The following is a 27,033-nucleotide window of genomic DNA, read 5'->3' as shown; positions in this document are numbered from 1 at the left end:
GTGGATACCAATTCCTAATGTCTCCGAGATCTGCGTGCAAAATGTTGCAAAGTTTGTTGTGGAGGATTACAACCTTGAACATAAGGAGAGTTTCAAATACAAGAATATTAAATGTGGTTGGTTTATGGAGCTCAAGGGTGAAGACCTCGCCTTCCGCCTCCATATTGAGGTGAAAGATTGTCTGGGACGTGTCTTTGAGCTGGATGTCGTCGTGTCTGAGAAGAAAGTCTGTGGTGAAAAAGTCAGAAAGCTCGAATCAGCCAAACTTATTAAAAAACACTGATTGAACTCTTTGTCTGTACTTTACAACCTTATGATGTACTACCTATACGGGCTAAATAAATAATAAAATAATAATATAAAATAAAACTTTTAAGGTACAATTTCTCTTTTATTTCTACCTATATACTTCAAAAACAATAAAAATTAATTTAATTATAATCAATTTATGACTAACGTTTGAGCATAAACAACATAGCTGAAACAATTTTATATATAAAAAAAAAATAAGCTTGAAATCGATTACTATCTTTCGTTCAAATAATAATTTTAATCGATCAATATTTTCGTTCAAATAATAATTTTAATCGATCAATATTTTCACGTAGCTGAGTTCATTATTTTTTTAGCGGATTAATTGTAGAAATACAAGTTCTATGACACTTAAAATTAGATGATTCACGCTGTGAGAGTGTGTGTACAACTTTTCAGTTTTTGACTTATTGCCACCTTTCAACCGACAATAAGCTACTCCTGAACCCATCTAAGTTCGGAGAAGGTGGTTCACCTTTTTCTAGTGTCGTGATTGGCCGAGCAACATATCTCATCTCCAGCGTGAATTACTTTTCATTTCTTTGACTTAGGATAGCTTGCTTAACCTAAGCAACGGTAACCGATATCTAATGTTAAGGCGTTACTTTAACTAACTCTCACTATAAGGTAGGGACAACATGGTGAGTTTTAGTCTACTCGTCATCCATGGAAGGTAGCTAACGAACCCATCTCACTGACCTTGTAAGGTCAGGGGCGCTACCGTCTATGCATGCCAACTCCACTAGCTACCCACATGATTAATGCCCTCCAACAAGATGGATCCACCATGCAAGATAACCATTGACTACTTGCATGATCAACACTCATCCATATGACAGAACTAGAGTAATCCAACAATCTTTCAAGTCACATGTTTTTAAACATCCTAACATCTAGCTCAATAGTACCTTATCAGAGCGGAAGGAAAAGTGGAAGGTACCATCCTTATTGGACGGATCTATCGCAGACTGGGAATGCTCAACGGTACCTTATTGGAGGGATCGAGGTCCAATGGTACCTTATAGATTCATGATGATCATCTAAACATTGCCTACCCGTCTGAATCAACTCTCATATTTTTCATGTAACTTGAACGAAATTCCTCCCCTAATAACATACTAAAAATTTAGAACTTAATTTCAAAAAAACAATCAAATTTGAATTAAAAAAGAAATCAAAAATAAAAAATGTTTATTTTATCAATTCTCGATCAATTTGAACAAATCAAAAGCTAGCTCATTTGCATAGCTTGGTTCAAACCCCATGGATCGATTGGAACTCCAACATATACTCGTGCAAAACAACTTAAGTTCTTAGTAACTTTTATGAAGAAACATGAGTAGAAAAACGCCTCTAAATGGTCTAATTAAAGATAGTTATTTATAAGAATATCACTCGTATATACCTGCAAAAAAAAAATATATTTCCACGTACTCTAATTTAGAGAAGTAGATTCTTAAAAGGAAGATTCAAAGTTTTAGTATGACACATTCTATTAAAAATTCTTTCAAGTGAGCGAATCCTTATCCAAGAATTTTTCTTTTCTTCCAACTTTATATCATGTGACAGACGAATCATATTCTTAAAAATAAGATAGAATGGTTCGATATAGAAAATTTGTTGTTATTTTCACATTGACACACTCCTATAAATATCATACTATGAATTGAAGAAAGATCATCATCAAGTTTTCTTCACATAATATTGAACATTACAATGGCAGTGGTTGCTCAGATTGCTTCAAATGACCCAATCAGTCAATTGAAGATTGACGGATGCCTCATTTGTCCAAGCAAGTGGATACAAATTCCTGATGTCTCAGAGGTCTGCGTGCAAAATATTGCAAAGTTTGCTGTGCAGGACTACAACCTCATACATAAGGAGAGTTTCAAATACCAGAGCATTAAATGTGGTTGGTTTATGGAGCTGAAGGGTGAAGACCTGGCCTTCCGCCTCCATATTGTGGTGAAAGACTGTTTGGGACGTATCTTTGAACTGGATGTTGTAGTTTCTGAAAAGAAAACATGTGCTGAAAAGGTCAGAAAGCTTGAATCCGCAAAACTTATTAAGAAAAACTGATCAAAACTTTGTACCCTTATGATGTACTATCTATGATTATCTAATATAAATAATAAAATAAAATAAAACTTTTAAGGTACACTTATCTCCATAGTTAAACTATGCATTAACAATGAGATTCTTTTATTTCTATCAACATATGCTTCTAATACATTTTTAAAAAGGAAAAACAAGTGTGGAGTACCGAATGAGCGTATTAAATTTATTTTCCATAAGAAAAATCATAATTTGAATATTAGAACTATCGACCCGTCAATATTTTCAAAACAAAACCTTTCACTCGATCAAAACCTCCAAAACATCAACCTTTCAATCTAACAAAGCTTCCAAAACCAAGACGATTCATCCAACGAAACGTCCAAAAGTAAAGAAACGAGTGAAAACGAGTTGAAAACTTTTTTAGTAAGTGTTCTCAAAATTTTTTTCAAAAAAATTCTTCTTCTATGGTTCATTTCAAGAAATGATTTTTGTCCGATCATCGTTGTTCTTAACCGAGACTCAGGTTAAGTCGGAACTTTGTGGGGTTAGGAGTAAAGCATGGTGAGGTTGATGCATCTTGTTGGGTGTGGAGAAACATTGGGAACTAAAATAGCTTTCTTCAGACGTGTTTCTTGCCTCGTCCTCCCATCCCTGCATAGCGCTTAAATTCCATGGGACTGAAGATCCCATTCAAACTAATTTAAAATTGGGACTTTTCCCTATTGGCAAAATTAGTCTATGCCAAATGCTTTTTGTACTCATAACGAACATATTGCAGTTCTAACATTCAAGCGTGTATGACTGAACAAGCTTAGATTTCGTATGAGTTGTGTTCGATTGACAAAAGAGAACGTCACCTAAGGTCTAACGAAGTCATGAAGACAAGCGAAACATGTGAATGGACTTGTATTTTCCTTAAGGCTTGTCATGAGCGTGTCAAGATCATGACTCCGTACAGTTAAAAATGTACTAGCATGACAACTAGAATCCATTTCTTTTATCATTTATTCAACATGGTTATCGGTCTCAATAATCCATGTCTAATTATCATAATGGCATATTCTAATCACACACCATCCAATACTCGATCTCATTAACTCATGTATATGATCAACTGATTATCAAACTTTGGTGAAGTGGGTATTTCGAGTTTCGAAAGCTCTTTAGGTACTTTTGGTAATGACACTTGATTTATTGATGGTTGCTACCATAATGACCTTTTTATAAATAAAAGAGACAAGAAAAGGAAAAAGATTGAAGTTAAATTTCCACTTCTATGTAAGATAAAGCTACCTAGATCACACCAAAATATATATATATATATAATTCAATTATTGTCATATAATATAGTTTTATAAATTTTAAAGACCATATCTTAAAAGTATAGAAACACAGATAATTAAAAAGAAAACATACATAAATCACTCATACACTTACTAGAAACGATAATTAAAAAGAAAAAAAAGTATAGTTTTTTAGTCGTGGTTTCACTCTGGTAAACGAAAGTTGAATAAGGTATTCAAGGTTTAGTAGTAGATGTATGTGGTGGGTTGAACGAAGGGATAGGAATGTCCTTTGGAAGGGTAGGCAAAATCGGCTTTGGGAGAGGTGTTAATTCCGGCAATTTAGGGAGTTTAGGTTTGGGCAAGTTGGGCAATTTTGGTACTTCGGGAACCTCAAATTTAGGCAATTGAGGTAATTTTGGGAGCTCAGGTTTCGGCAATTCGGGCACTTTAGGCTTTTCCAAAGGAGGTAACTCAACCTTCGGCAATGGAGGAAGCTCGGGCTTTGACAAACTGGGTACTTCTGGCTTCGGAAGCTCTTCAGGCACCTTGGGTAGTGGCATCTCCAAAAGATGTCTCGCACTCACCGCCATGACAAAACAATCGAAGCTCATCAACATAAAAGCACTTAATATGAGAGAAGATACAAAAGTCGAAAAGTAAGTAGCCATTAAATTTCGAAATAATCAATATCAATCGTGAAAGGAACTTGACTCGTTTATGGATGATCTCCATGGCTAGGATTAGAGGTTTTTATAGATAAAAGAGACATAGGAGCATATACATGCGTTGGAGGAGATGATGGGTAGAAAAATTAGATTGTTAGTTCAACTTTCCCACCTACTCATATCTAAACTGCAAAGTGGCCTCCTAATTTACCATCTTTCTTTGTAAAATAAATATATTTATTCTCTAATGTACTTTTGATTATATTATTTATTTATATGGAGTTATTGACGTCGGATACCCGTTTAGGAATAGCGATCGTCGCAGGATTAGGATAAACATAACGATCGTTTTCCTGCCTAGCCGTCGCAGCACTATGATATCCATAATGATCGTTTCTTGCCTAGTCGTCGCAGCATTATGATATCCATAATGATCATTTTCTTGTCTCGTAATATACGCGTCCGTACCATCGTAAAAAAGGTAAGGGGTATCTCCCAATGCATGAGGTCCAACATTTCTCCATTTTCATTATCAATTAATATACCTTCATATAAGATCATATCATGAATCATAATAGTCACGTAGCATATTTTAGACGTGCCTTCAACGTATCTTAGACTAAGTAGAAAATTTAAAGTCGTTACAACTAATCTTCTATTGAATTTAAATATGCATACACATATTACAAGTCCAATAATGAACCAAATACTTCTCTACCCATCATCTCCTCCGACGCATGTATGTTCTCTTCCATACGTCTCTTTTATCTATAAAAACCTCTCCATTATAGCTATAAAGATCATCCCGATTCATATTCTAGAATTCATTTTTTGTTATTGTCTTTTGATTATTTCGAAATTCAATGGCTACTATTTACTTTTCGACTTTTGTATCTTCTCTCATATTGAGTGCTTTTATGTTCATGAGTTTCGACGGTTTTGTCACAGCGGTGAATGCGAGACATCTTTTGGAGATACCACTACCCAAGGTGCCTGAAGAGCTTCTGAAGCCAGAAGTACCCAGTTTGTCAAAGCCCGAGCTTCCTCCATTGCCGAAGGTTGAGTTACCTCCTTTGGAAAAGCCTAAAGTGCCCGAATTGCCGAAACCTGAGCTCCCAAAATTGCCTCAATTGCCTAAATTTGACGTACCCGAAGTACCAGAATTGCCTAACGTGCCTAAACCTGAACTCCCTAAGTTGCCGGAATTGACACCTCTCCCAAAGCCTGTTTTGCCTACCCTTTCAAAGGACATTCCTATCCCTTCCTTCAACCCACCACATACATCTACCACTAAACCTTGAATACCGTATTCAACTTTGGTTTACAAGAATGAAACTAAACTTACACTATATACGACAAAAACTATATTTGTTTTTCACTTTTTAACTATCATATTTAGTATGTGTACAAGTTGTTTATATGTATGTTTTCTTAATTCTTGTCTACGTTTCTATACTTCGTTAAAATGTTGTCTTTTAAATTTATACAACTATATTCTATGAGTTTTTTTTTTTTCGAGTGTGATCTATGTAGTTTTATATAGAAGTGGCAATAAATAACTATGAACTATTATGGTATATGTATGATAATGGTTCGACAATCTTTTAAGCTGATATGTTATGGTATAATGATGATTGACAAACGTTGTCAATTCATAATCAATATTAATATAATCTTGAACAGTATTTGATTGTCGTACAAGAACATCATGTTTAAATAATAACTTAAATGGTCTATAGTATAGGGATAAAGCTGGGTGTCTTATCCTATTAACATTATTGATACGACCCACTTTGTAGTTGCTATAGAGACATGTAAGTGGGGTATCCTATCAAATGAGATTGAATAAGACTAACCACAAAATATTTAATCTCTTTTTACATATTCGTTAACTGAGAAGATTAATATTTCATAAGACGATCATATGTGACTCGATCTTAATCCTGAGTGAGTTATGAACTTCTACCTATGAAGGTTTGTCCCGCAAGAATGACTTTTATAGCTAGTTAAATATCACAAAATATTACAAAATATCACAAAATATCACAAAATCAAATTCACTCATTTCCCCGTGTGGAAAGTAGATGGGTTGTTTAAATGCTTATTTCAAGATTTGAATAATGGGGTCTCACCCTCTCATTCGACTTCGTGGGACTTGGTTTATAATTCGATCATAAACAAAATGTTCAGGAGAGAATCAGTGTATTTGTGAAAGATGTAATTACATTGGTAAAATAGACTTTTAACTCAATTGTAATTATGAATAACTCGTGAAGAATTAACTTATTTGTGATGATTATATCAATCAACACATTTTTTCCTACAATGCATAACATTTCAACTATAGATGTAACGCCACTAATTTTCTTGCCTAAATCAAAGACGTCACTACATGCTTGCCTTTAGTAACACGTTTCAAACAAAGTCGTGGACTTATACGTTTAATTTAAAACAAGAAATAGCAATAACATTGTCAAAATAAAACCTTAATATAATGTTTGAGTACCAAAATGAAAAGCCGCCTATAAGACTACTAATGTCTACTAATGTCTTATCTTAACTTCCATGGTCATTCCAGCATTTATTGTCATCCGTGCAAGGACGCTTTATCTTTACCTAAAAAATAAGTGTAGCAATAATTTATTCTTTATTGTTGGGTAATGCAAACACACATACATGATGGGACCTATTCTTTAAAATCGTAGCAAGCCTTGATCTCTTTCCAGTTCCGAGCAAGGTTAGATGTGTGGTACTTCCTCACACACGACCCACGCACGCGCACATGGATCCACTAGGCGGGCACGTATACGTACCTCTTGCACCTGGCTTGGTCGGGTTCAATGCGCTAACGCATCATCAAATGCCACGAAGGAAAAGGTTTACATGATATCATGGCGAACATAAATATCGAAGGTACGCGTCCGTACTATCATAACATAACGAGGAAATATCTTGATGCACATGATATACATAAATGCATGAGGTCCCCATGGTTTAAAATCATAGCATAACATCAAAATCATTCCCTTATTCCTTTCATCCATGAAAAAATACATATATGTGTCATATATATATATATTAATCATCATCGTTTTCATCTTAAATCATCACATAATCCATCACATAGCTTTGCAAGGAAAACATAGCATGACATACATGGTGTTTCATTTCACATATCATGACATAATGGATATCACAAACATACATAACATGGTATGATTCGTTATTACATATCACACATAAACATAACATAATTTATGGCGCATGCAGGGACTACGGAACATGCGTCATCATAAATCATATAATTCTTTCAACTCCACTACTAAGGTCAGTTACCTGTTTAGCTTACGCTAGTGTTACCAATTTATCCTTGACAAATTAATCGGCTAAATGAAATTATTGTTGCAAGAGCATCATATAGATACTTTATATCTAAAATAAATCACATACCATCTCCACAATTATTTGATTTTAATAATTGATTAGAGCTTCTTTATAAGATATCATATCATAATAATGAAGTGACCTATTTTGAATAGTGTCACTATCGAACATCGGATTTAAGTTGTCATTATTGGTAATTTTTAACCTAAATGTATGGCACTGAGGTTTCGATGTGATTGTGAATTGACATTGTTTGTCAACAGTCGCCCCATCATACAAGAACACTTAAAATGATGGAAATTATGAAATTATCTTCGTACATATCCAAAATAGTTTGTAACGGTCACAAAAAAAATCAAATTTATTGTAGTAAAATTTCTACCTTTCGGTAAGATAAAACTACATCAAAATATGATTAAAATTATCCAATAAAAAACATAAATAGATATTTATTCACGTAATATAGTATTTCATACAGAAGATAACATCTTACAAGTATAAGAACACGAAACAAACAAGAATTGGGACAAGATATATAAACCTCTCATATGCTTACTAGAAATGATAATTAAAAAGAAGAAAAAAACGAAGTATAGTTTTCAAGTCGTATATGAATGTATATTTAATTCAACCAAGGTAGACGAAAGTTGAATATAGTATTCAAGGTTTAATGGTAGTTGTGTGTGGTGGGTTGAACGAAGGGATGGGTATGTCCTTTGGAAAGGTAGGCAAAACGGGCTTTGGTAGAGGTGTAAATTCAGGCAACTTAGGGAGTTCGGGTTTCGGCAAGTTAGGCAATTTTGGTACTTCGGGAACCTCAAGTTTAGGCAACTCAGGTAATTTTGGGAGCTCAGGCTTTGACAACTCGGGCACTTTAGGTTTTTCCAAAGGAGGCAACTGAGGTAATTTTGGGAGTTCAGGTTTAGGCAATTCCGACACTTTAGGCTTTTCCAAAGGAGGCAATTGAGGCAATTTTGGGAGCTCAGGCTTTGGCAATTCGGGTACTTTAGGCTTTTCCAAAGGAGGCAACTCAACCTTCGGCAATGGAGGAAGTTCAGGCTTTGATAAACTGGGTACTTCTAGTTTCGGAAGCTCTTCAGATACCTTGAGTAATGGTGACTCCAAAAGATTCCTCGCACTCACCGTCATCACAAAACAATCGAAGCTCATCAACATAGAAACACTCAGTATGAGGGGGAATACGAAAGTTGAGAAGCGAGTAGCCATTGAATCTTCAAAACAGTCCAAAGATAATAACACGAGATGAATTATAGATTATCGAAACCCGAAACAATCTTGATTCGTTTGTGGTAATTTGATGATCTCCATGGCTACCATGTCTAGCTTTTTATAGATAAAAGAGACGTGGAAGAGAGCATACATGCGTTGGAAATCAAATGATGGGTAGGAAAATTAGATTGTTAGTTCAACTTTTCCACCTACTCATATTTAAACTCCCAAGTGACCTCGTAATATGAACACCTTTCTTAAAATAAAATAGTTGTAAGAATAAAATAATTCTTTATTTGATTTTTTGCACTTTATAAAATTTTATTAAAAAAAAAAAAAAAAAACCCTTCACATGTAATTATTTTCTATTTATTATTTTTATTTTATTCTTTAATTAAATAAAATATATTTCAAGAATTAAATTTATAAATTTCTACATTAAAAATATAATATTACCGGGAAGTTTGAATTTAGTATCTAGCTGATATAATTTAAACTTTTATGAAACATTATTTTTATCGTGTTTATACATATAATGTGGACGTTGGGGTTGGAGCTGGAAACGACATGAGATGGAAGCGGAGATAGAAAATGTAATCTTGTGTTCGTCGTCATCGTTTAGGTAATGAAAAAGTTGACGTTAAGAGTTGGCTTACTTGCCAAACAAAGTAGATGATGCTATTAACATATGGGCTAGTATGGATGGAATTTGTTGGCCAAATCATGATTGATGCATACCCTATTGACCTTTTGATGTTCATAAAAATGTAATTGAATTATTGATGTTGCTTAAAGTTGTTGTCGATGTCCATGTCGATTGCAAGTGTCGATGTCCATGTCCATGTCCATATTGATTGCATTAACATATCACACGACAAATAATTATAGAATATGACACGTGTAGGGCATAGAGCACACATTATTCATACGTATATAAGTCGTTCAACTAAGCTAATAGTAAAGTTACTTACGTGATTGGTCTAAGTCGAAGTCACTATGCTTGTTTGGTACTGGCTTCAAGTTTCTCCTGGAAGTCTAATTCTACCTGAGTAGTCCCACAATCATAATTTAAAATTCTACTCTGGAACTTGACTTATCTAATTGCATAGAGTACTTGAAATTGGCTAAAAAGTAGTCATATTGAACTTAAATGACTCCGAAAGTGTTCAGAACGGCTCTCGAAGAGTTGAAAATGGTATCAAATGGTCCGAACGTATCAAATTCAAGCTAGATCAACCGAAAAATTGAATTGGAGTCATTCCAAATGTAGCGTTGAGACACCATAAGCATGTCTAAGCGCTACACATAAACAACACAAAATATTAGTTGACAGGCAATTTGTACGCAGATGTCTTGATGGCATCCGATGTCTCGAACGTTGTTGATCGACATGGCATTAGAAGCATCGCGATGTTGTCCCATTCAAACTTTTGACTTCATTTCTTCTTCTATTTTTTTTTATTATTATTATTATTTTCGGTTCAAATGATCTAATTTTCATTATAAAATCAACATAAACTTTGTTGGATGGAAGTTTGAATGTAACATTTTTGTCGATTATAATTGTACCATATTACAACAATCGTCTATTGAACCGTTGATACGATATCAGTCTAGAATTGTCATAAAAAATCAATATTATTGCAAGATAAAATTATTATACACAAAAAAGAAAAAAAAACACAAATCAATGTTCATTTATATAATGTATTTTATCGGTGTAGAAGACAACATCTTAAAAATGGAAGAACACAGATATGAATAGAGACAGCATACATAAACAACTCGTATACATACTAAAAATGATCGTTAAAAAGAGAAAAAAAAATATAGTTTCCAATCGTATATGAATGTAGGTTTAGTTCAACTCTTGTAAACCAAAGTTGAATATGATATTCAAGGTTTAATGGTAGATGTATGTGGTGGGTTGAACGAAGGAATAGGAATGTCCTTTGGAAGGGTAGGCAAAATAGGCTTTGGGAGAGGTGTCAATTCCGACAACTTAGGGAGTTCAGGTTTAGGTACATTAGGCAATTCTGGTACTTCGGATACGTCATATTTAGGCAATTGAGGTAATTTTGGGAGCTCAGGTTTCGGAAATTCCGGCACTTTAGGCTTTTCTAAAGGAGGCAACTCAACCTTAGGCAACAGAGGAAGCTCGGGCTTTGACAAACTGGGTAATTCTGGCTTCGGAAGCTCTTCAGGCACCTTGGGTAGTGGCATCTCCAAAAGATGTCTCGCACTCACCGCCGTGACAAAACAATCGAAGCTCGTCAACATAAAAGTACTCAATATGAGAGAGGATGCAAAGGTCGAAAAGTAAGTAGCCATTGAATTTCGAAATAATCAAATGACAGTGACAAGAGAACGAGCTTGATGACTGATCTGGATGATCTCGATAGCTACCACGGAGAGGTTTTTATAGATATTAAGAGACGTATGGAAGAGATGATGGGTAGGAAAATTAGTGTTAGTTCAACTTTCCCACCTACGTGCCAAGTGACCTTGTAATTTGAGTAGCTTTCATAAAATAAAATATTTATAAGAATAAAAAAAATAGTTTATTCGACTTTTAGCACTCACTTAATAAGATGAGATGTTGAATGAAGTTTACGAACGGGATTGGGATACAATATAACGACCCAAGCCCACCACTAACAGATATTGTTCTCATTTTGCTTTCTCTCCCGGGTTTCCCCTCAAGGCTTTAAAACGCATCTGCATGGAAAATATTTCCACACCATTGGTGTTTCGTCCTCTCCTCCCCAACCAATGTGGGTTCTCACATACAAAATATATAAATTGACAGCCCCACACTATGTAGACAACATGGACGCCTCGGGTCAACACCCCTCATCTCGACATGTGGCATCATTCACCTCAAAAAGGAAATGTAGAAATGGGTGAGTATCAAAAATACTCAATTCACAAACTACTTGTAGGCACTCATCGTTTCCTTATCGTAGGAGGTTCCCACGAGCTTCTCTCTAGGCTCTAGGAAATTTTGGGCTAGCCTCTAGTATAATTGTAGGCAATCACAAGGCACGACACGGACAAAAACCACAAGCCACATGTCATTTATACTTCAAACAATTCATCCAAAGCTAACTGTAAAGTCGTTTACTTGATTAGCCTAAATCGGACTTCTTATCTTATCCTTGGTGTTATTCTGAAACTACCTTGGAGCAAGTTAATTGTCTCCATTAAGGTCAAAAATAGCTTTATAATGGTCCAAAATGGTTAGATAGAGTCATAAAGATCAAATCATGGATCGAATCATGGGTCGGGTCACTAGACTGAATCAATGCAGGTCTAGAAGTTGGGTCATTGGTGGATGATTGGGCTATAGGCATGCTACTAAGCTGGACTACATACATCGTTGGGCTAGAGTGGTCTAGGTCGTGGGTGTCGCTTGTGTGGGCTAGACAGTCGAAGATGACGTAGGTTCAATCGATCTGTCATTGTAACCTCACCATAAATATACGATGATGGAAGTTTAAGTTTCAATGTTGATTACAAATTGACGTTTTTGTCAATCATCGTTGTACCGTACTATCGCAACTAAAAGGATGGTGATTATGAGATACCGTTATCATACATATATAAAATTGTCGTAAAAATCAATTTTGTTGTAAGATAAATTAAATTTTCTACTCCATGTTCGATGGAACAATATAGAAATATCATTAATATTATCACATATATAAAAAATAAAAAAAACACAAATCAACGTTTATTAATATAATATAGTGTGGAAGACAATTTCAAAGTATAGGAACACATACATGAATAGAGACGACAAACGTAAACAACTCAAACACTCACTTAAAATGATAATTAAAAAGAGAAAAACAAATATAGTTTTCAGTCGTGTATGAACGTATCTTTAGTTCAACTCTTGTAGCCCGAAGTTGAATATGGTATTCAAGGTTTAATGGTAGATGTGTGTGGTGGGTTGAACGAAGGAATAGGTATGTCCTTTGGAAGGGTAGGTAAATCGGGCTTGGGTAGTGGTGTAAATTCAGGCAACTTAGGGAGTTCAGGTTTAGGTAATTCTGGTACTACGGGAACCTCAAGTTTAGGCAAGTGAGGTAGTTTTGGGAGCTCAGGCTTTGACAATTCGGGCACTTTAGGCTTTTCCAAAGGAGGGAACTGAGGCAATTTGGGGACCTCAGGCTTAGACAATTGAGGCATTTTAGGCTTTTCCAAAGGAGGCAACTGAGGTAATTTTGGAAGCTCGGGCTTTGGCAATTCGGGAACTTTAGGCTTTTCCAAAGGAGGCAATTGAGGTACTTTTGGGAGCTCGGGCTTTGACAATTCGGGCACTTTAGGCTTTTCCAAAGGAGGCAACTGAGGTACTTTTGGGAGCTCAGGCTTTGGCAATTCAGGCACTTTAGGCTTTCCCAAAGGAGGCAACTCAACCTTCGGCAATGGAGGAAGCTCGGGCTTTGACAAACTGGGTATTTCTGGTGCCGGAAGCTCTTCAGGTACCTTAGGTACTGGTGTCTCCAAAAGATGTCTCGCACTCACCGTCATCACAAAACAATCAAACCTCATCAACATAAAAACACTCAGTATGAGGGGGAATACGAAAGTTGAGAAGCGAGTAGCCATTGAATTTTCAAAACAGTCAAAAAACAATAACCCGAGATGAATTATAGACTATCGAATCCCGAAACGATCTTGATTTGTCTCCATGGCTAACATGTATAGGTTTTTATAGCTAAAAGAGACGTGTTAGAGAAGAAATGATGGGTAGGAAAATTAGATTATTATTAGTTCAACTTTCCCACCTACTCATCAGCTTCTTTCTTATAAAAAATAAAATAAAATTAGTTGAGCTCCAAAGTATATCTTTTATGTATAATTTATATTTTAAATTATAAAACATTATTTTATTTTATTTTTATTATTTTGTTTGTTCGATTAATTAATTTAATTTTAAAAGTAATATTGAAAAGTTTGGATATAACATATGAGGTGTCGATAGACAGTTATCGTCCATATCTTGATGGTAAGAATTTTTTTAAACTTTTTTTATAAAGGTAAAACGTGTTAATACTATTTTTAATATTTCATGTGTAACGACCGTAATTTTCTAGTAACCTAAAGTTGCTACCGTTATCATAATGTATTTTCTTATGTGGAAATAAATGTTTAAAGTTCATCATAAAAAACTACCATGGACTTACATGTTCGAAACCATCTTTAAAACAACACACTGAAATACTAAATAAAATAAATAAACGTTAAAAGTAACAACACCCTATTCTAACATAAAGTCTAAGAAATTAAATACATGTGTGTGTCATGTTCTCGACTTACGATGTCGTCGTCAGCCGTACAGAAATGGCTTGTCTTTACCTGAAATAGAAGTAGCACGTGGCTTGAGTATTTTAAGAAATACTTATTAAGTGACCCCACTAATGGGTTAGATGTAAACACATGCAATCATGAGTGGACCTATCATATCAGTCTATATTCCCTGGGCAGCTATCCTAAACGGGTTATTTGGATGTGTATTTATTGTTCCACACACGGCCCACACGTGCGAGTATGGACCCACCAATTGGTTCGTACACCTCCTAGGCCCCTTTCTTGTCGGACGAGCATTCTCGGGTAGTTGTTGATGTGGACATCCATTTAGGAATCTCGACCGTCGCAGCATTATAATGATCGTTTTCCTATCTCGTAGTGTATGTGTCTGTACCATCATAAAATAGGGGTATTCCCCGACGCATGAATACACAATGATGCATGAGGTCCCAACATTTTTATTCATTATCATGTAAAACAATCCCTTCCATTTTTCTTTCTTATCATATCATTTTCATCATAGTTTTCCTTATATAAGTTGAGATTGTGCATTACGTCCACACATTTTACCGTATATCATTCATATCATGCATCGTGTCATATCATGTCATATCATATATATATATATCATATCATCAGCATACCATGTAACAATATGTACTATATCGCAAAACGTGTTACACCAAATATTTATCATATCACGTATCATAACAATCGCATATCATCTCGTAGTCACATTGTATCATGAACATATTATGGACTTATCATTTCATATCGTTTTATGAAGATATCATAGTCATATCGTTTCATATACATATCAAAAAGCACAGAGCAGTGTCGAGGCTATTAAATGTCAAATCTAGATTTAGAATTATGATCCAAATTCAAGAGAGTCAAATTAAATCTTCTTCTTGTCGCATAATCCATATTGATCGTGGAAGCAGGTCGCTAATTCAATGATGTCTCTGCCTTGATAGCGCTCCCGTCAACCCAAGCTTCATTCGACGAAGGACATTTTTGTGTTCAGAGAGTCAACTATGTCCGCCAAAGACGACCAATGAAAATGATGTTTGGAATAATTCGCTTACGAGGTTCAGGAGTGACGTCGAGGAGAAGGAGCAAAGCTGCCCTCTCTCTCTCTCTCTATTTCGACTACTAAATAACACTTCTGCTCGATTGATACGGAGAGGAGTGAAGCCGTTTCGAGCTGAGATAGGTAGGTCGTCACAAAAGGGTGGCCCTAACCCTAAGTCTTGGGTTAAACGAGGGAAGCCTCTTGAGCCACATTAGGCTTAGCCTGTCCCTTAGTTTGGGTGCGGCTGAGTTGGGCCAATGTCAGTCCTTGGGCCGTGCCAGTTTGATGAGACCAAATATCATAAATATTAATAAAAATAAAACTTGCCACACACGCCACACATGCATGCATCAGTCCTTGGGCCGTGGCAGTTTGATAAGAACTCGGATGGATGAAAGTTTGTTCGGCCACACACACCACTCGTGCATGCATGTTCAATCGTCTACTACTCTACCGACTTGCCTCAACAAGAGGTCAAGTCTCTCATGTGCAATGTCGCATGTCAGCCATCATCTTGGTTCCCAACAAGACAGCACATGCATCATTAAGTCATCCCATGTCGTCGGACATCTCGGTCATCTTAGCTTGTTTGGATGTGTCTATCAAGACCAACCGATGTGTCACTCATCTCAACGATACATCCCAAACATTCATCCATCTGAGTTCTTATCGAGACATGAACTCTCACATGTCTATGTCATGTCATTTGTGGACTATGTATGAGATAATGAGTGCATATACCGACCTCTGACACAACGATTATTAAGTTAGAGGTCATGAAAAATAGCAATAGGTAGTGTTGTTCTTGTCTCCTTGAGCGTTGATGCTACTGGGTTGTCGGCTATGGGGACTCACGTCACATTTGAGTCTAATTTCACTTCGTACTTCCGTTTAAAAAATATATTTCATTCATTTTAAATAGTCTGACCTTGTAGTACTGTATTTTAGCGGTCTTTGTCTTTTACAAAACTAAAATTTTAATTACCGTTTTAATTGAACTTCTGTACACGAATTTAAATATTTTAAATTTTATTTATTTTCTTTTTATTCCACGCCAATAAATAAGTATCGGTAGCTTGGAGTCCAAAATGCAAGTCGTTACAATTATTATAAGAGTAAATACTTCTATTATTATTCGATCGAAGATTCGTTTTTATTCATTACTTAAGCTCAAACGAGTTGAATAGTCTTAAATATTTACTAGGCACGAACTAGCTTGCTCATCTCGATAAGATTTATTATCTCAATTATGAGATTAATTTAATTAAATCTTTTTTTTTTTTTGAGTTTAATTTTAGGATCCATTCCATACATTTGTGAATTAATAGTTTTTTTTTTATGTTTTAATTTAATTTCTCTTTTTTTTTTAAGTCAAAATTTATTTATTAATTAAGTTTTTTAAATTTATAAATTTAGACACAAAATAAAAATTTAATAATTTATTTTACATTAAACTTTAAAAATCTACATTACATTTTTTTTATTTAGTTTCTATAAAAAAAAATTTATTACTATTTAATCAATTTTTTTAATAAATAAAATTCAAAGTAATTGACGGTGTAAATAGGTTGCGAATTTACTTTTTTTCAAATTCATAGGCGATGACCTGACTAACTTGAATATCGCTCACAACCCAACCCAAGCTATATTTTTGTGTTGGGTTGAGTTAGCTCGTTTTATTTTTTCTATAATTTTTTTAAATCCTTTTTATTTACGATATGTCTCAATAATAATTAAAATATTATAAATTTTAAATATTAAACATTCACACGTCACAATATATTACTAATATATATTTTTAAATGAGTCAACAAATTAAGAACGTTAACCTTTTAAAATAAAATAAAATAAAAAATTTAAAAATCCTCCACTTTTTACGGTCGAGTAAATTTAGAAACGTGGTAAAAATCGGATGCACGTGGAGGGCTGACCACGTTACACGTGACGTAATCGTACCACGTGGTGAAATCAAGTTACATCATAAATTTCAAAATTTCTCCTCCTTTTGTTGAAATTAATTTGACATCAGTTCTTAAAAAAAAAAAAGAAAATTAAAATTTACCCGCTGGTTATTTCTCTCCGCGTACAAAAAAATAATTACTGCAGTGAAAAATTTAGAAATTGTCGTCTGTAAATATTTTTCTTTTTATCTGAAATCTCCATTACGACATCTCTCAAAGACTGTGACGATAACGAACGGGGAAGAGAGAGATTAATTTTTGGTGTTTGTGAAAAGACTATAATACCCTTTCAAACCTACCAAAAGCGGTTGGTATGGTTCAAGTTTCCGGGAGATTCCTGGGCTTTTCGGTAATTTCATGATCCAAAGGTCTGAGCTCTTTTGTCTTGATTACAGTGGAGAACAGAGGACCAGATCAGTGGAGAGAGAGAGTGGGGGTGCCGGAGCTCGAAGGGAGAGGGAGAGAGAGAGAGGTCGGGAAATGGAGAACAACGGCGGCGGGAACAGGGCGGAGGCTCTGCGGTGGTTGAGCATAGCGGAGAAGCTTCTAGCGGCGCGTGACTTTTATGGAACTAGGAGCTTTGCGATCCGGGCTAGAGAATCGGACCCGATTGTGTTGGAGGCGGCGGACAGGGTTATCGCTGTCGCCGATACGCTGTTAGCGGCGGAGGGACGGATCAACAATCAGTATGACTGGTATAGTATCTTGCAAATTTCGCAGCCGACTCAGAGCATTGAGCTAATCGCAACTCAGTATCGGCGACTGGCGCTTCTTCTTCACCCGGAGGCCAACAGAGTTGCTTTTGCGGATCACGCTTTCAGGCTTGTGTCTGATGCATGGTGTGTGCTTTCGAATCCCTTGAGAAAAGCCTTGTACGATAATGATTATCTTATGTGTAGCCCCGGAACCACTGAGTCGAGTCAAAAACCTAAGTCCCCGCCGCACCAGCCTCAATTTCCCCAGCCTGTTAGAACTAGTCCAAGGAAGGAGACTAGGATTACGGTAGAGGAGTCTCAGCAGCAGGAACAACCGCCGCCAACTCCACCGCCGGAACGTTCAGAGCCGTCACCGTCACCGCCACCGGCGCAGCCGCAACCACAACCTCCTCAGTCGTCTCCCCACCGGTCACAACATCAAGAGGATCCGCAGCAGCAGCAGCAGCAATTTGTAAAAGAAAACCCCAAATCCACGAACGTTAAAGTATCTGTAGCTGAAGAGAGGCCAAATGTCAGTGATCTTCCCGAGTCAACTCAGGAGACCACTCAGCAGCACATTGACTCCAATCGTCCTTCACGGGTGGCTGAATCTACTCGGCCGACTGAGTCGAGCATTCCGGGTTTCTGGACTGCTTGTCCTTACTGTTATAATCTCTATGAGTACCCTAAGGGCTACGAGGATTGTGTTCTTAGGTGCCAGAATTGTGCCAAGGCATTTCAAGCAGCGGTCATTCCGTCACCACCGGTGGCTGACAATGCTTCTACCTTTTGTTGCTGGGGGTTTTTCCCACTTGGGGTTTCTCCGAATGCTAGAGGGACAACGGGGTCTGCTGCCTGGTCGCCCTTTTCGGCTATATTCGCCTGTCCTTTGCCTGGCCAAGGGGGAACTAAATCGGGGAAATCTAGAAATGTTAAACCCGCCAAGAAATCTACACCAAGATTCTTTTGTGATGAGGATGATATTTATGTTGAGGTTTCAGAACCGAGTGACAGTTCTGATGAAGAATGGGGGAGAGTGAGTAATAAGAAGAAGAGGTCTAAGAGGGGTTTAGCTAGTAGAAATGATAAGAGATCACATTCTGAAAGCTTACAGAAAGGGAACCAAGGGAATGTGGGGAATGGAAATGCTGATGAAGTTGAGAACATGAATGGGTTGATGCGGTTTGGTTTGTCAAACTCCATAAAGGTTGAACCTAGTAAGAAGGCTGTGGCAACCGCAGGGGTCACCGGGAAGAAGCATAAAGGGAAAGGGCCAAAGGAGCTAGGAAAGTTGGATTTGAATGTCGAATTCAGCAACGAGGTGGAGGAGCCCGCCACGGGTGTAAGTGAAGGACATGGGGTGGATAATATTGAAGGAATTGGGTTCTTTGAGGGCCTTGATGAATTTTTGAATAGTCTGCCAATACTTAATGCTGTGGCCGATGATAAGGTCAAAGCTAGTTAGTAAGGCTCTTGGGTGTTATTCTTACAGTAAGACTCTTCCTTTCTGGATGTTGTATTTTGATATTGTAGTATAAAAATAATTTTAAGCTGCAATGCGTTTTGCCCAGTCGTTCCTGATAACTCATTCTAACGTGTTTTCTTTCTCGATCAAGATTTTTCGGTACATGGGAGAAGCTAAACTTAACAAATTAAAACTGTGAAATTGTGCAGATTTTACGTTGTTGTGTTCCTTGCACAATTTTTTCTCTGCTGACACAATTATATCTATTAGAAATAGAGTTTCATTGTCTCTGAAGTTCATATTGTTACTTTCTGGTTACTTCAACGAGGAATTGAGGGCTTACAATTCTCAACTATCAGATATTCATTCATGACACTATTTTCTCTCTTATGATATTCTCTAGTATGATAATGGATTGGATTTGCTATGAGATGCATTTAGCAAACAATGCGTGTTGACATCTTTAATGATGCAACTTCCCAGCATTTTAATTTAAAAATTTGTTCATTTTTTAGTCTTTCACGTCCTCTAGTGTAGCTGTTATGGTAATTTGTTTCTCTTTTATTTAATACTTCTTAGCATGTTAGTAGTTCATAAAATTTGGCATTTCTTGCGTTTTATTATTATGGTATACTAGTGAGTAAATTTTCAGTTGTACTGGTAACATTGTAAATAAGTGAAATATATGATAATTATGTTCTATGGCCATGATGCGACTACGAGTTTGGGGGAGGGGGGGTTCCATTGAAGTTGCCTGGTCTACTGTAGGCCAATTATGAGGTATTTCTGCATTTGTTTCGATTTCTTTGTATGTCACTCATGTTGTATCTTTCCACTTTTCTTGGAATATATAGATCTTTTTCTCTTCCTGAAAAAAGGAAACAGGTGAAATAAAACAAGTGTTGCATTCTATTGAAACCTTCAGGCTATGGTCTGTCCAGCTGCAACTCCTTTGTTTGAAAATGCTTATCTTTTCACTCGATTTAAGGTTTGAATGGTGAAGAGCATGCTTATCGTAATTCTCTCGGGTAAGTTTCTAATTTCACATCTTTATGTTTCGTCCCTTCCTTGGGCGTGTTTACATCTTGGGAGTAGGTTTTAACATATTCCGTTAGTCCTTCCTCGAATGACAAATGGGAGATTCATAAGTAAAGGCTGTGGAGGTGGGAGATGGATTAGGTGAGGTTCGATCGGTTTCTATTCGATCCTTTATTATCAATGAGTATTGCAATATAATGTTTTTTGTTTTTACTCTTGGAGAACTGAAAAGTTTATGTTGTAATCAATCTCTATTGCCACTATATGAATGGACTCCTATTATTCTTTTATTTCTGTGTACTCCCTGATAACACAAGTTTCTCCTCCATTGCCATGTATATTAGTGGTGGCCTCCTATTCTCTTTTTATTTCTTTGTAGTTCTTGATAGTCCTAGTTGCTTCTCCATTGGGACAAAGGAGAAAAAGAAAATGAAAATTTCTATGTCAGTTCATCTAATCATGTAGCCATGAAGTCTATTGGTTGATCTGAAAGTGCAAAGGTATTCCTCTTGGCCCCTTCTGTTCTGCTTTTTGGTTGCATTAGAATACTTATCATGGCAGTCCACCCCAAAAGGCATATATTGTTTCATTAGATGAAGAAATAGCCATCTCTTTTGTCCTACATCCAAACAATGCTGTACTATTGCCATGACACAAATTATGAGCATAAACTTCAACTTCCACATGTTTATTGTCACATTGTCTCAATCCTTGCACACTGGCATGCACATGTACATTCTTTATCCATTCAACTCCCAGCATCAATGATCATCTTTGCACTGGCCAATTTGGATGACGATTTTGCTCTTCTAGTCTAGGAGTTTTGAGCTGGGCCCCTTTTGATAGCAAAAATCATGTCATCCCCCAAGCTTAGCATTGAACTCTGGTCACTCTTTCGATGCCATGGCATTGTGGTGGTAGGAGAGTAGCTTTGCTAAAACTCGAGCAGTAATCCGGGTGATGTGGAGCGGTGCTCATATGACTTTTCAAATATTTCTAATGAAATCGGTTGATTAAGATTAAGATGTTGATTTGTTCTCTCTTTGCTTGCCATTCCTTGAGATGATTGCTTGTTAGTGATAGTAGACATATTCTTGGTTAATATTTTTAAACGTCGGTTCTGCAACATATTTTGTATCTTCTGTTCTTTTAAGTTTATCATGATTTGCAAAAGAGTCATTTTTATAGTGACCATCAATTCAAATGCATCATCTGGCATGCACATGTCCATTCTTTTCTACACATTCTCGTGTCTTTTCTAATTCATTGTCTAATATGTTGCTGTGTATTCTTCTGAAGGGAATTTGCCATTTACATTAGATGATTGCTTGTTTTTACCGAGTAGAACATTCTCTGTCAATGAAGTCCTAAACATTCTTCAGCTAGACGTAGTTCTTTTTAGTTTCTCATGATTGGCTAAAGAATCCCTTGTTCCGTGACCAATTACAATGATGTTTCAGGCTTTTCTTACAATGCAGATTCTGAATGAAAGACATGAGATGAGTATGACTGATGCGCCCATCCGTAAACCCACACGATGTTCCCATAGGCAGTATAAACATATTATGCAGGTATCTGTTCTCTATTTATGTTATGCTATTGAAATATCGAACTGTTTTAGAATTTTTCGATTTCTTCCTGGCTTAGAAGTTCTTTGCTTTGGATAAGTATACTTCGTTTTCGTGTCGCCTGTTCAATTCTTTGGCATTTCTTTCTAAAATCACTCAATACAGGCGAGGGGAAGAACATTGTAAGAAATGAATGGTGCTCATATTTTAATGCAGGTATTGAAACTCAGTGATGGTTAGTTTCTGTTCACTCACTTCTTAAAGCTATAGAAGGTTGTCAGGCTATTGTTCTTTCTTAGGTACTCTTTCATTGAAATATTTCTCGTTAGATGAACACGACTCTCCAGCATGGTATGATATTGTCCACTTTGTGAGCATAAACTCTGGTGGCTTTGTTTTGGGCTTTCCTAAAAGGCCTCGTACCAATGGACATAGTATTTCTCGATTATAAACCCATGATTATTTCCAGGGACTTTCATCCAACATTCCATCGAAAGTCAGGAGATGACTCTGCCCACTAGATATTGTACTCTTTGAGTTTTTCTTTTCGGACTTTCTTCAAAGTTTTTAAAACACATATGTTAGAGGAGGTTTCCAACATTCTCTTTTTTTTTTTTTTTTTTTTTTTTTTTTTTTTTTTTTTTTTTTTTTTTTTTTTTTTTTTTTTTTTTTTATAATAAATTTGAGTCTAAATATAATATTATTAGTGTAATTTAGAAAATAATTGAACAGATACAATTCTCAAGGTTATCTTCATCTTCAAATGAAGCATCCTAGTCAAAGAAATGGTTCCTTTGGTGGCTTTTATTATTGGATTTATATTATTTAGTTCTTTCTAATTTTATTAATATATATATATATATATATATATATATATATATATATATATATATTCTTCATTCATGTTTTGGAGCTTAGTTTTACTTAAAAGCAAGCTATTTTCTAACTAAATTTGGATCTATTTGATTATATTTACAAGTCTAGTTATGTGAAATTTACCGGAAAAAGAAATCAAAATTTGTTGAGTTGTATTAAATTCCATCGAATTTGTTGCAATTTTTATTCTTTTTAATTGAATTTCTGTTTGAAAATTTGTTAGAAAGAGGCATATTATTATCTTTCCCCCAAACGTAACAAATTGATAGAATTTCATGAAGTGTTGATCAAGTAGTTAATTAATGAGTTTGCACATATATGTATAATTGCATTTTGTGAGTAAATTTTTATTGGAAAGCCTATATTTTATTGTCACGACCCAATATTTTACTACGGATCGTGACTAATGACAAGACACAGATGTATGAAGTGATTTAAATATGAAATAAAGAAAATCCTTGAATTCCAATAAAGTTTTTTTGAACGACAAACAACCGAACACATGACAGTTTGGAAGTAAATTTTGAAAGAATGCAAATACAAAATTGACCCCTCAGGACAACCCGTTTTCACTGTGACAATCCCCATCTCCATCACACTCGTCCTTGACTGACGCCTCGCGCTCCTGAAAAAGGAAAACATATCAAGGATGAGTATAAAAATTACACTCAGTAAGCTACCTACTTGTAGACTCTCTTCGCATCTTAATTTAACAGATTCCCACGGTNTGATGGTTAGTTTCTGTTCACTCACTTCTTAAAGCTATAGAAGGTTGTCAGGCTATTGTTCTTTCTTAGGTACTCTTTCATTGAAATATTTCTCGTTAGATGAACACGACTCTCCAGCATGGTATGATATTGTCCACTTTGTGAGCATAAACTCTGGTGGCTTTGTTTTGGGCTTTCCTAAAAGGCCTCGTACCAATGGACATAGTATTTCTCGATTATAAACCCATGATTATTTCCAGGGACTTTCATCCAACATTCCATCGAAAGTCAGGAGATGACTCTGCCCACTAGATATTGTACTCTTTGAGTTTTTCTTTTCGGACTTTCTTCAAAGTTTTTAAAACACATATGTTAGAGGAGGTTTCCAACATTCTCTTTTTTTTTTTTTTTTTTTTTTTTTTTTTTTTTTTTTTTTTTTTTTTTTTTTTTTTTTTTTTTTTTTTATAATAAATTTGAGTCTAAATATAATATTATTAGTGTAATTTAGAAAATAATTGAACAGATACAATTCTCAAGGTTATCTTCATCTTCAAATGNTATATATATATATATATATATATATATATATATATATATATATATATCTTCATTCATGTTTTGGAGCTTAGTTTTACTTAAAAGCAAGCTATTTTCTAACTAAATTTGGATCTATTTGATTATATTTACAAGTCTAGTTATGTGAAATTTACCGGAAAAAGAAATCAAAATTTGTTGAGTTGTATTAAATTCCATCGAATTTGTTGCAATTTTTATTCTTTTTAATTGAATTTCTGTTTGAAAATTTGTTAGAAAGAGGCATATTATTATCTTTCCCCCAAACGTAACAAATTGATAGAATTTCATGAAGTGTTGATCAAGTAGTTAATTAATGAGTTTGCACATATATGTATAATTGCATTTTGTGAGTAAATTTTTATTGGAAAGCCTATATTTTATTGTCACGACCCAATATTTTACTACGGATCGTGACTAATGACAAGACACAGATGTATGAAGTGATTTAAATATGAAATAAAGAAAATCCTTGAATTCCAATAAAGTTTTTTTGAACGACAAACAACCGAACACATGACAGTTTGGAAGTAAATTTTGAAAGAATGCAAATACAAAATTGACCCCTCAGGACAACCCGTTTTCACTGTGACAATCCCCATCTCCATCACACTCGTCCTTGACTGACGCCTCGCGCTCCTGAAAAAGGAAAACATATCAAGGATGAGTATAAAAATTACACTCAGTAAGCTACCTACTTGTAGACTCTCTTCGCATCTTAATTTAACAGATTCCCACGGTTTTCTAATTCGGTTCTAGGACATCTGGTTCTAATCTTAGTCCCTTGGAGATTGCTCCTTGGTTTCATTGGTTCATCGTCCTTTCATTAAACGCCTAGAGGTTCCTTACGCTAAGCTAATATGGTCAANGTGAGCATAAACTCTGGTGGCTTTGTTTTGGGCTTTCCTAAAAGGCCTCGTACCAATGGACATAGTATTTCTCGATTATAAACCCATGATTATTTCCAGGGACTTTCATCCAACATTCCATCGAAAGTCAGGAGATGACTCTGCCCACTAGATATTGTACTCTTTGAGTTTTTCTTTTCGGACTTTCTTCAAAGTTTTTAAAACACATATGTTAGAGGAGGTTTCCAACNATGAGGTGCTACCTCTACATGGCTATCTGGGACTACATGGTTTCTAGCCTAGGGGCGTGCTGAATACCCCTACGCCCATATAGTCCCCCTATGGAGGGCGTGACCCCACCCGTTCCTATGCAGCTAATGGGCTGTACGACGTGGGGACACATTTCCCATGCGAAATGGCTAAGAGTAGTAAGAACTGATCAGGGACCCTTGGTCCACAAAGCTATAGATATCGTTCTCACACTAGCAATCTATGAACACTCCTGAGGTACCTTGTTACCGTGGTAAACCGCTAAGTTCCTAGGGGAAAGTTAGGTCTGGCTAGAACGACATATCACTCCTAACAGTAAACCCCTGAGCTTACCATAGAAATGGGCCCTAGCAATTAACAGAGTGTGCATGCAACCGACTTCTAATAATATAATATATAATTCATGCAAACTAGGCATACCCGNTTCTAGGACATCTGGTTCTAATCTTAGTCCCTTGGAGATTGCTCCTTGGTTTCATTGGTTCATCGTCCTTTCATTAAACGCCTAGAGGTTCCTTACGCTAAGCTAATATGGTCAATATCTCTATGAGGTGCTACCTCTACATGGCTATCTGGGACTACATGGTTTCTAGCCTAGGGGCGTGCTGAATACCCCTACGCCCATATAGTCCCCCTATGGAGGGCGTGACCCCACCCGTTCCTATGCAGCTAATGGGCTGTACGACGTGGGGACACATTTCCCATGCGAAATGGCTAAGAGTAGTAAGAACTGATCAGGGACCCTTGGTCCACAAAGCTATAGATATCGTTCTCACACTAGCAATCTATGAACACTCCTGAGGTACCTTGTTACCGTGGTAAACCGCTAAGTTCCTAGGGGAAAGTTAGGTCTGGCTAGAACGACATATCACTCCTAACAGTAAACCCCTGAGCTTACCATAGAAATGGGCCCTAGCAATTAACAGAGTGTGCATGCAACCGACTTCTAATAATATAATATATAATTCATGCAAACTAGGCATACCCGCTCAACGGGGCGATGACCTCCATCAAGCACCCAGAGCACGAAGTTCGCGCTCAATGGGGTGAATTCATCCATCAAGCATCCGGAATGCGGAATACATAATTCCAACATAAATTAAACGCATGCATACATACGGCGGAAGCTTAAAGCATACAAGCAACACTCAGATAATTCACCCAATACATTCATAGCAATCAATTTGGCTAATATTTTACATGGAGAGCTAAATAAACAAAATTACTAGCATGCATGCAATCCAAGCGAATCCTACAAGTATTTCTTCCTAAATACCGGGTGGTCTGATTGACGCGTGCCTTTTTGCTAGCGTTTTTTTGCCCGTGAGGTGTCCAAAAATACTGATTTCCTTATATTAGGTCCCTATTCACATAAAAACAATATTAAAACTAGAACCGGGACAAAAAATCGGACAAATAGAGGGCAACCGGGCCAAAACGGCCGTTTCACGTGCGCTCACGCGCCAGCAGTGCGCTAGTCGCAGGCCGCACGCACGGCAGCCCTTGCGCAGTCGCGGGTCGGTTCGGTTCGGTTCGGCTCGGCTCGCGTTTGCAGTTCAACTCGGCTTTGCAGGCGACACGTGTCATCGCCTCGCTAGAGCTGCGTTGCTCCAGCCGACGGTCGACGGGTGTCCGGCGCCTGTCGCCGCNTTTTTTTTTTTTTTTTTTTTCTTCTTCTTCTCTGTCCTCTGAAATCCATAACATAG

The 27,033-nt window shown here is 36.4% G+C and overlaps 4 protein-coding genes across 4 annotated transcripts; 2 read left to right on the top strand and 2 right to left on the bottom strand.

Moving 5' to 3' along the window:
* Positions 1-5,184: 5,184 nt before the first annotated feature.
* On the top strand, positions 5,185-5,622 carry LOC111792817 (protein PELPK1-like). Its single transcript, XM_023674407.1, has one exon. The coding sequence runs from the start codon at positions 5,185-5,187 to the stop codon at positions 5,620-5,622; it is 438 nt and encodes a 145-aa protein (XP_023530175.1).
* A 2,551-nt stretch (positions 5,623-8,173) lies between these two features.
* On the bottom strand, positions 8,174-9,005 carry LOC111793947 (protein PELPK1-like). Its single transcript, XM_023676032.1, has one exon. The coding sequence runs from the start codon at positions 8,930-8,932 to the stop codon at positions 8,366-8,368; it is 567 nt and encodes a 188-aa protein (XP_023531800.1). The 5' UTR covers positions 8,933-9,005; the 3' UTR covers positions 8,174-8,365.
* Positions 9,006-12,646: 3,641 nt separating this feature from the next.
* LOC111793863 (protein PELPK1-like) lies at positions 12,647-13,602 on the bottom strand. The gene has a single exon (XM_023675927.1). It carries the CDS (start codon positions 13,547-13,549, stop codon positions 12,860-12,862), a length of 690 nt encoding a protein of 229 aa, XP_023531695.1. The 5' UTR covers positions 13,550-13,602; the 3' UTR covers positions 12,647-12,859.
* A 4,090-nt stretch (positions 13,603-17,692) lies between these two features.
* Positions 17,693-19,552, top strand: LOC111793459. Its single transcript, XM_023675351.1, has one exon. The coding sequence runs from the start codon at positions 17,768-17,770 to the stop codon at positions 19,445-19,447; it is 1,680 nt and encodes a 559-aa protein (XP_023531119.1). The 5' UTR covers positions 17,693-17,767; the 3' UTR covers positions 19,448-19,552.
* The last annotated feature ends 7,481 nt before the right edge of the window (positions 19,553-27,033 follow it).

This window comes from Cucurbita pepo, chromosome LG04 (genome assembly GCF_002806865.2).
Source record: "Cucurbita pepo subsp. pepo cultivar mu-cu-16 chromosome LG04, ASM280686v2, whole genome shotgun sequence".
Lineage (NCBI taxonomy): Eukaryota > Viridiplantae > Streptophyta > Magnoliopsida > Cucurbitales > Cucurbitaceae > Cucurbita > Cucurbita pepo.
Note: the sequence above shows the minus strand (reverse complement) of the source record. Positions and strands in the feature narration are given on the sequence as shown.

What these genes read in the sequence shown, in the direction of transcription:
- LOC111793947 (XM_023676032.1), bottom strand. Translation starts at nt 8,932, where the DNA reads ATGGCTACTCGCTTCTCAACTTTCGTATTCCCCCTCATACTGAGTGTT.
- LOC111793863 (XM_023675927.1), bottom strand. Translation starts at nt 13,549, where the DNA reads ATGGCTACTCGCTTCTCAACTTTCGTATTCCCCCTCATACTGAGTGTT.
- LOC111793459 (XM_023675351.1), top strand. Translation starts at nt 17,768, where the DNA reads ATGGAGAACAACGGCGGCGGGAACAGGGCGGAGGCTCTGCGGTGGTTG.
- LOC111792817 (XM_023674407.1), top strand. Translation starts at nt 5,185, where the DNA reads ATGGCTACTATTTACTTTTCGACTTTTGTATCTTCTCTCATATTGAGT.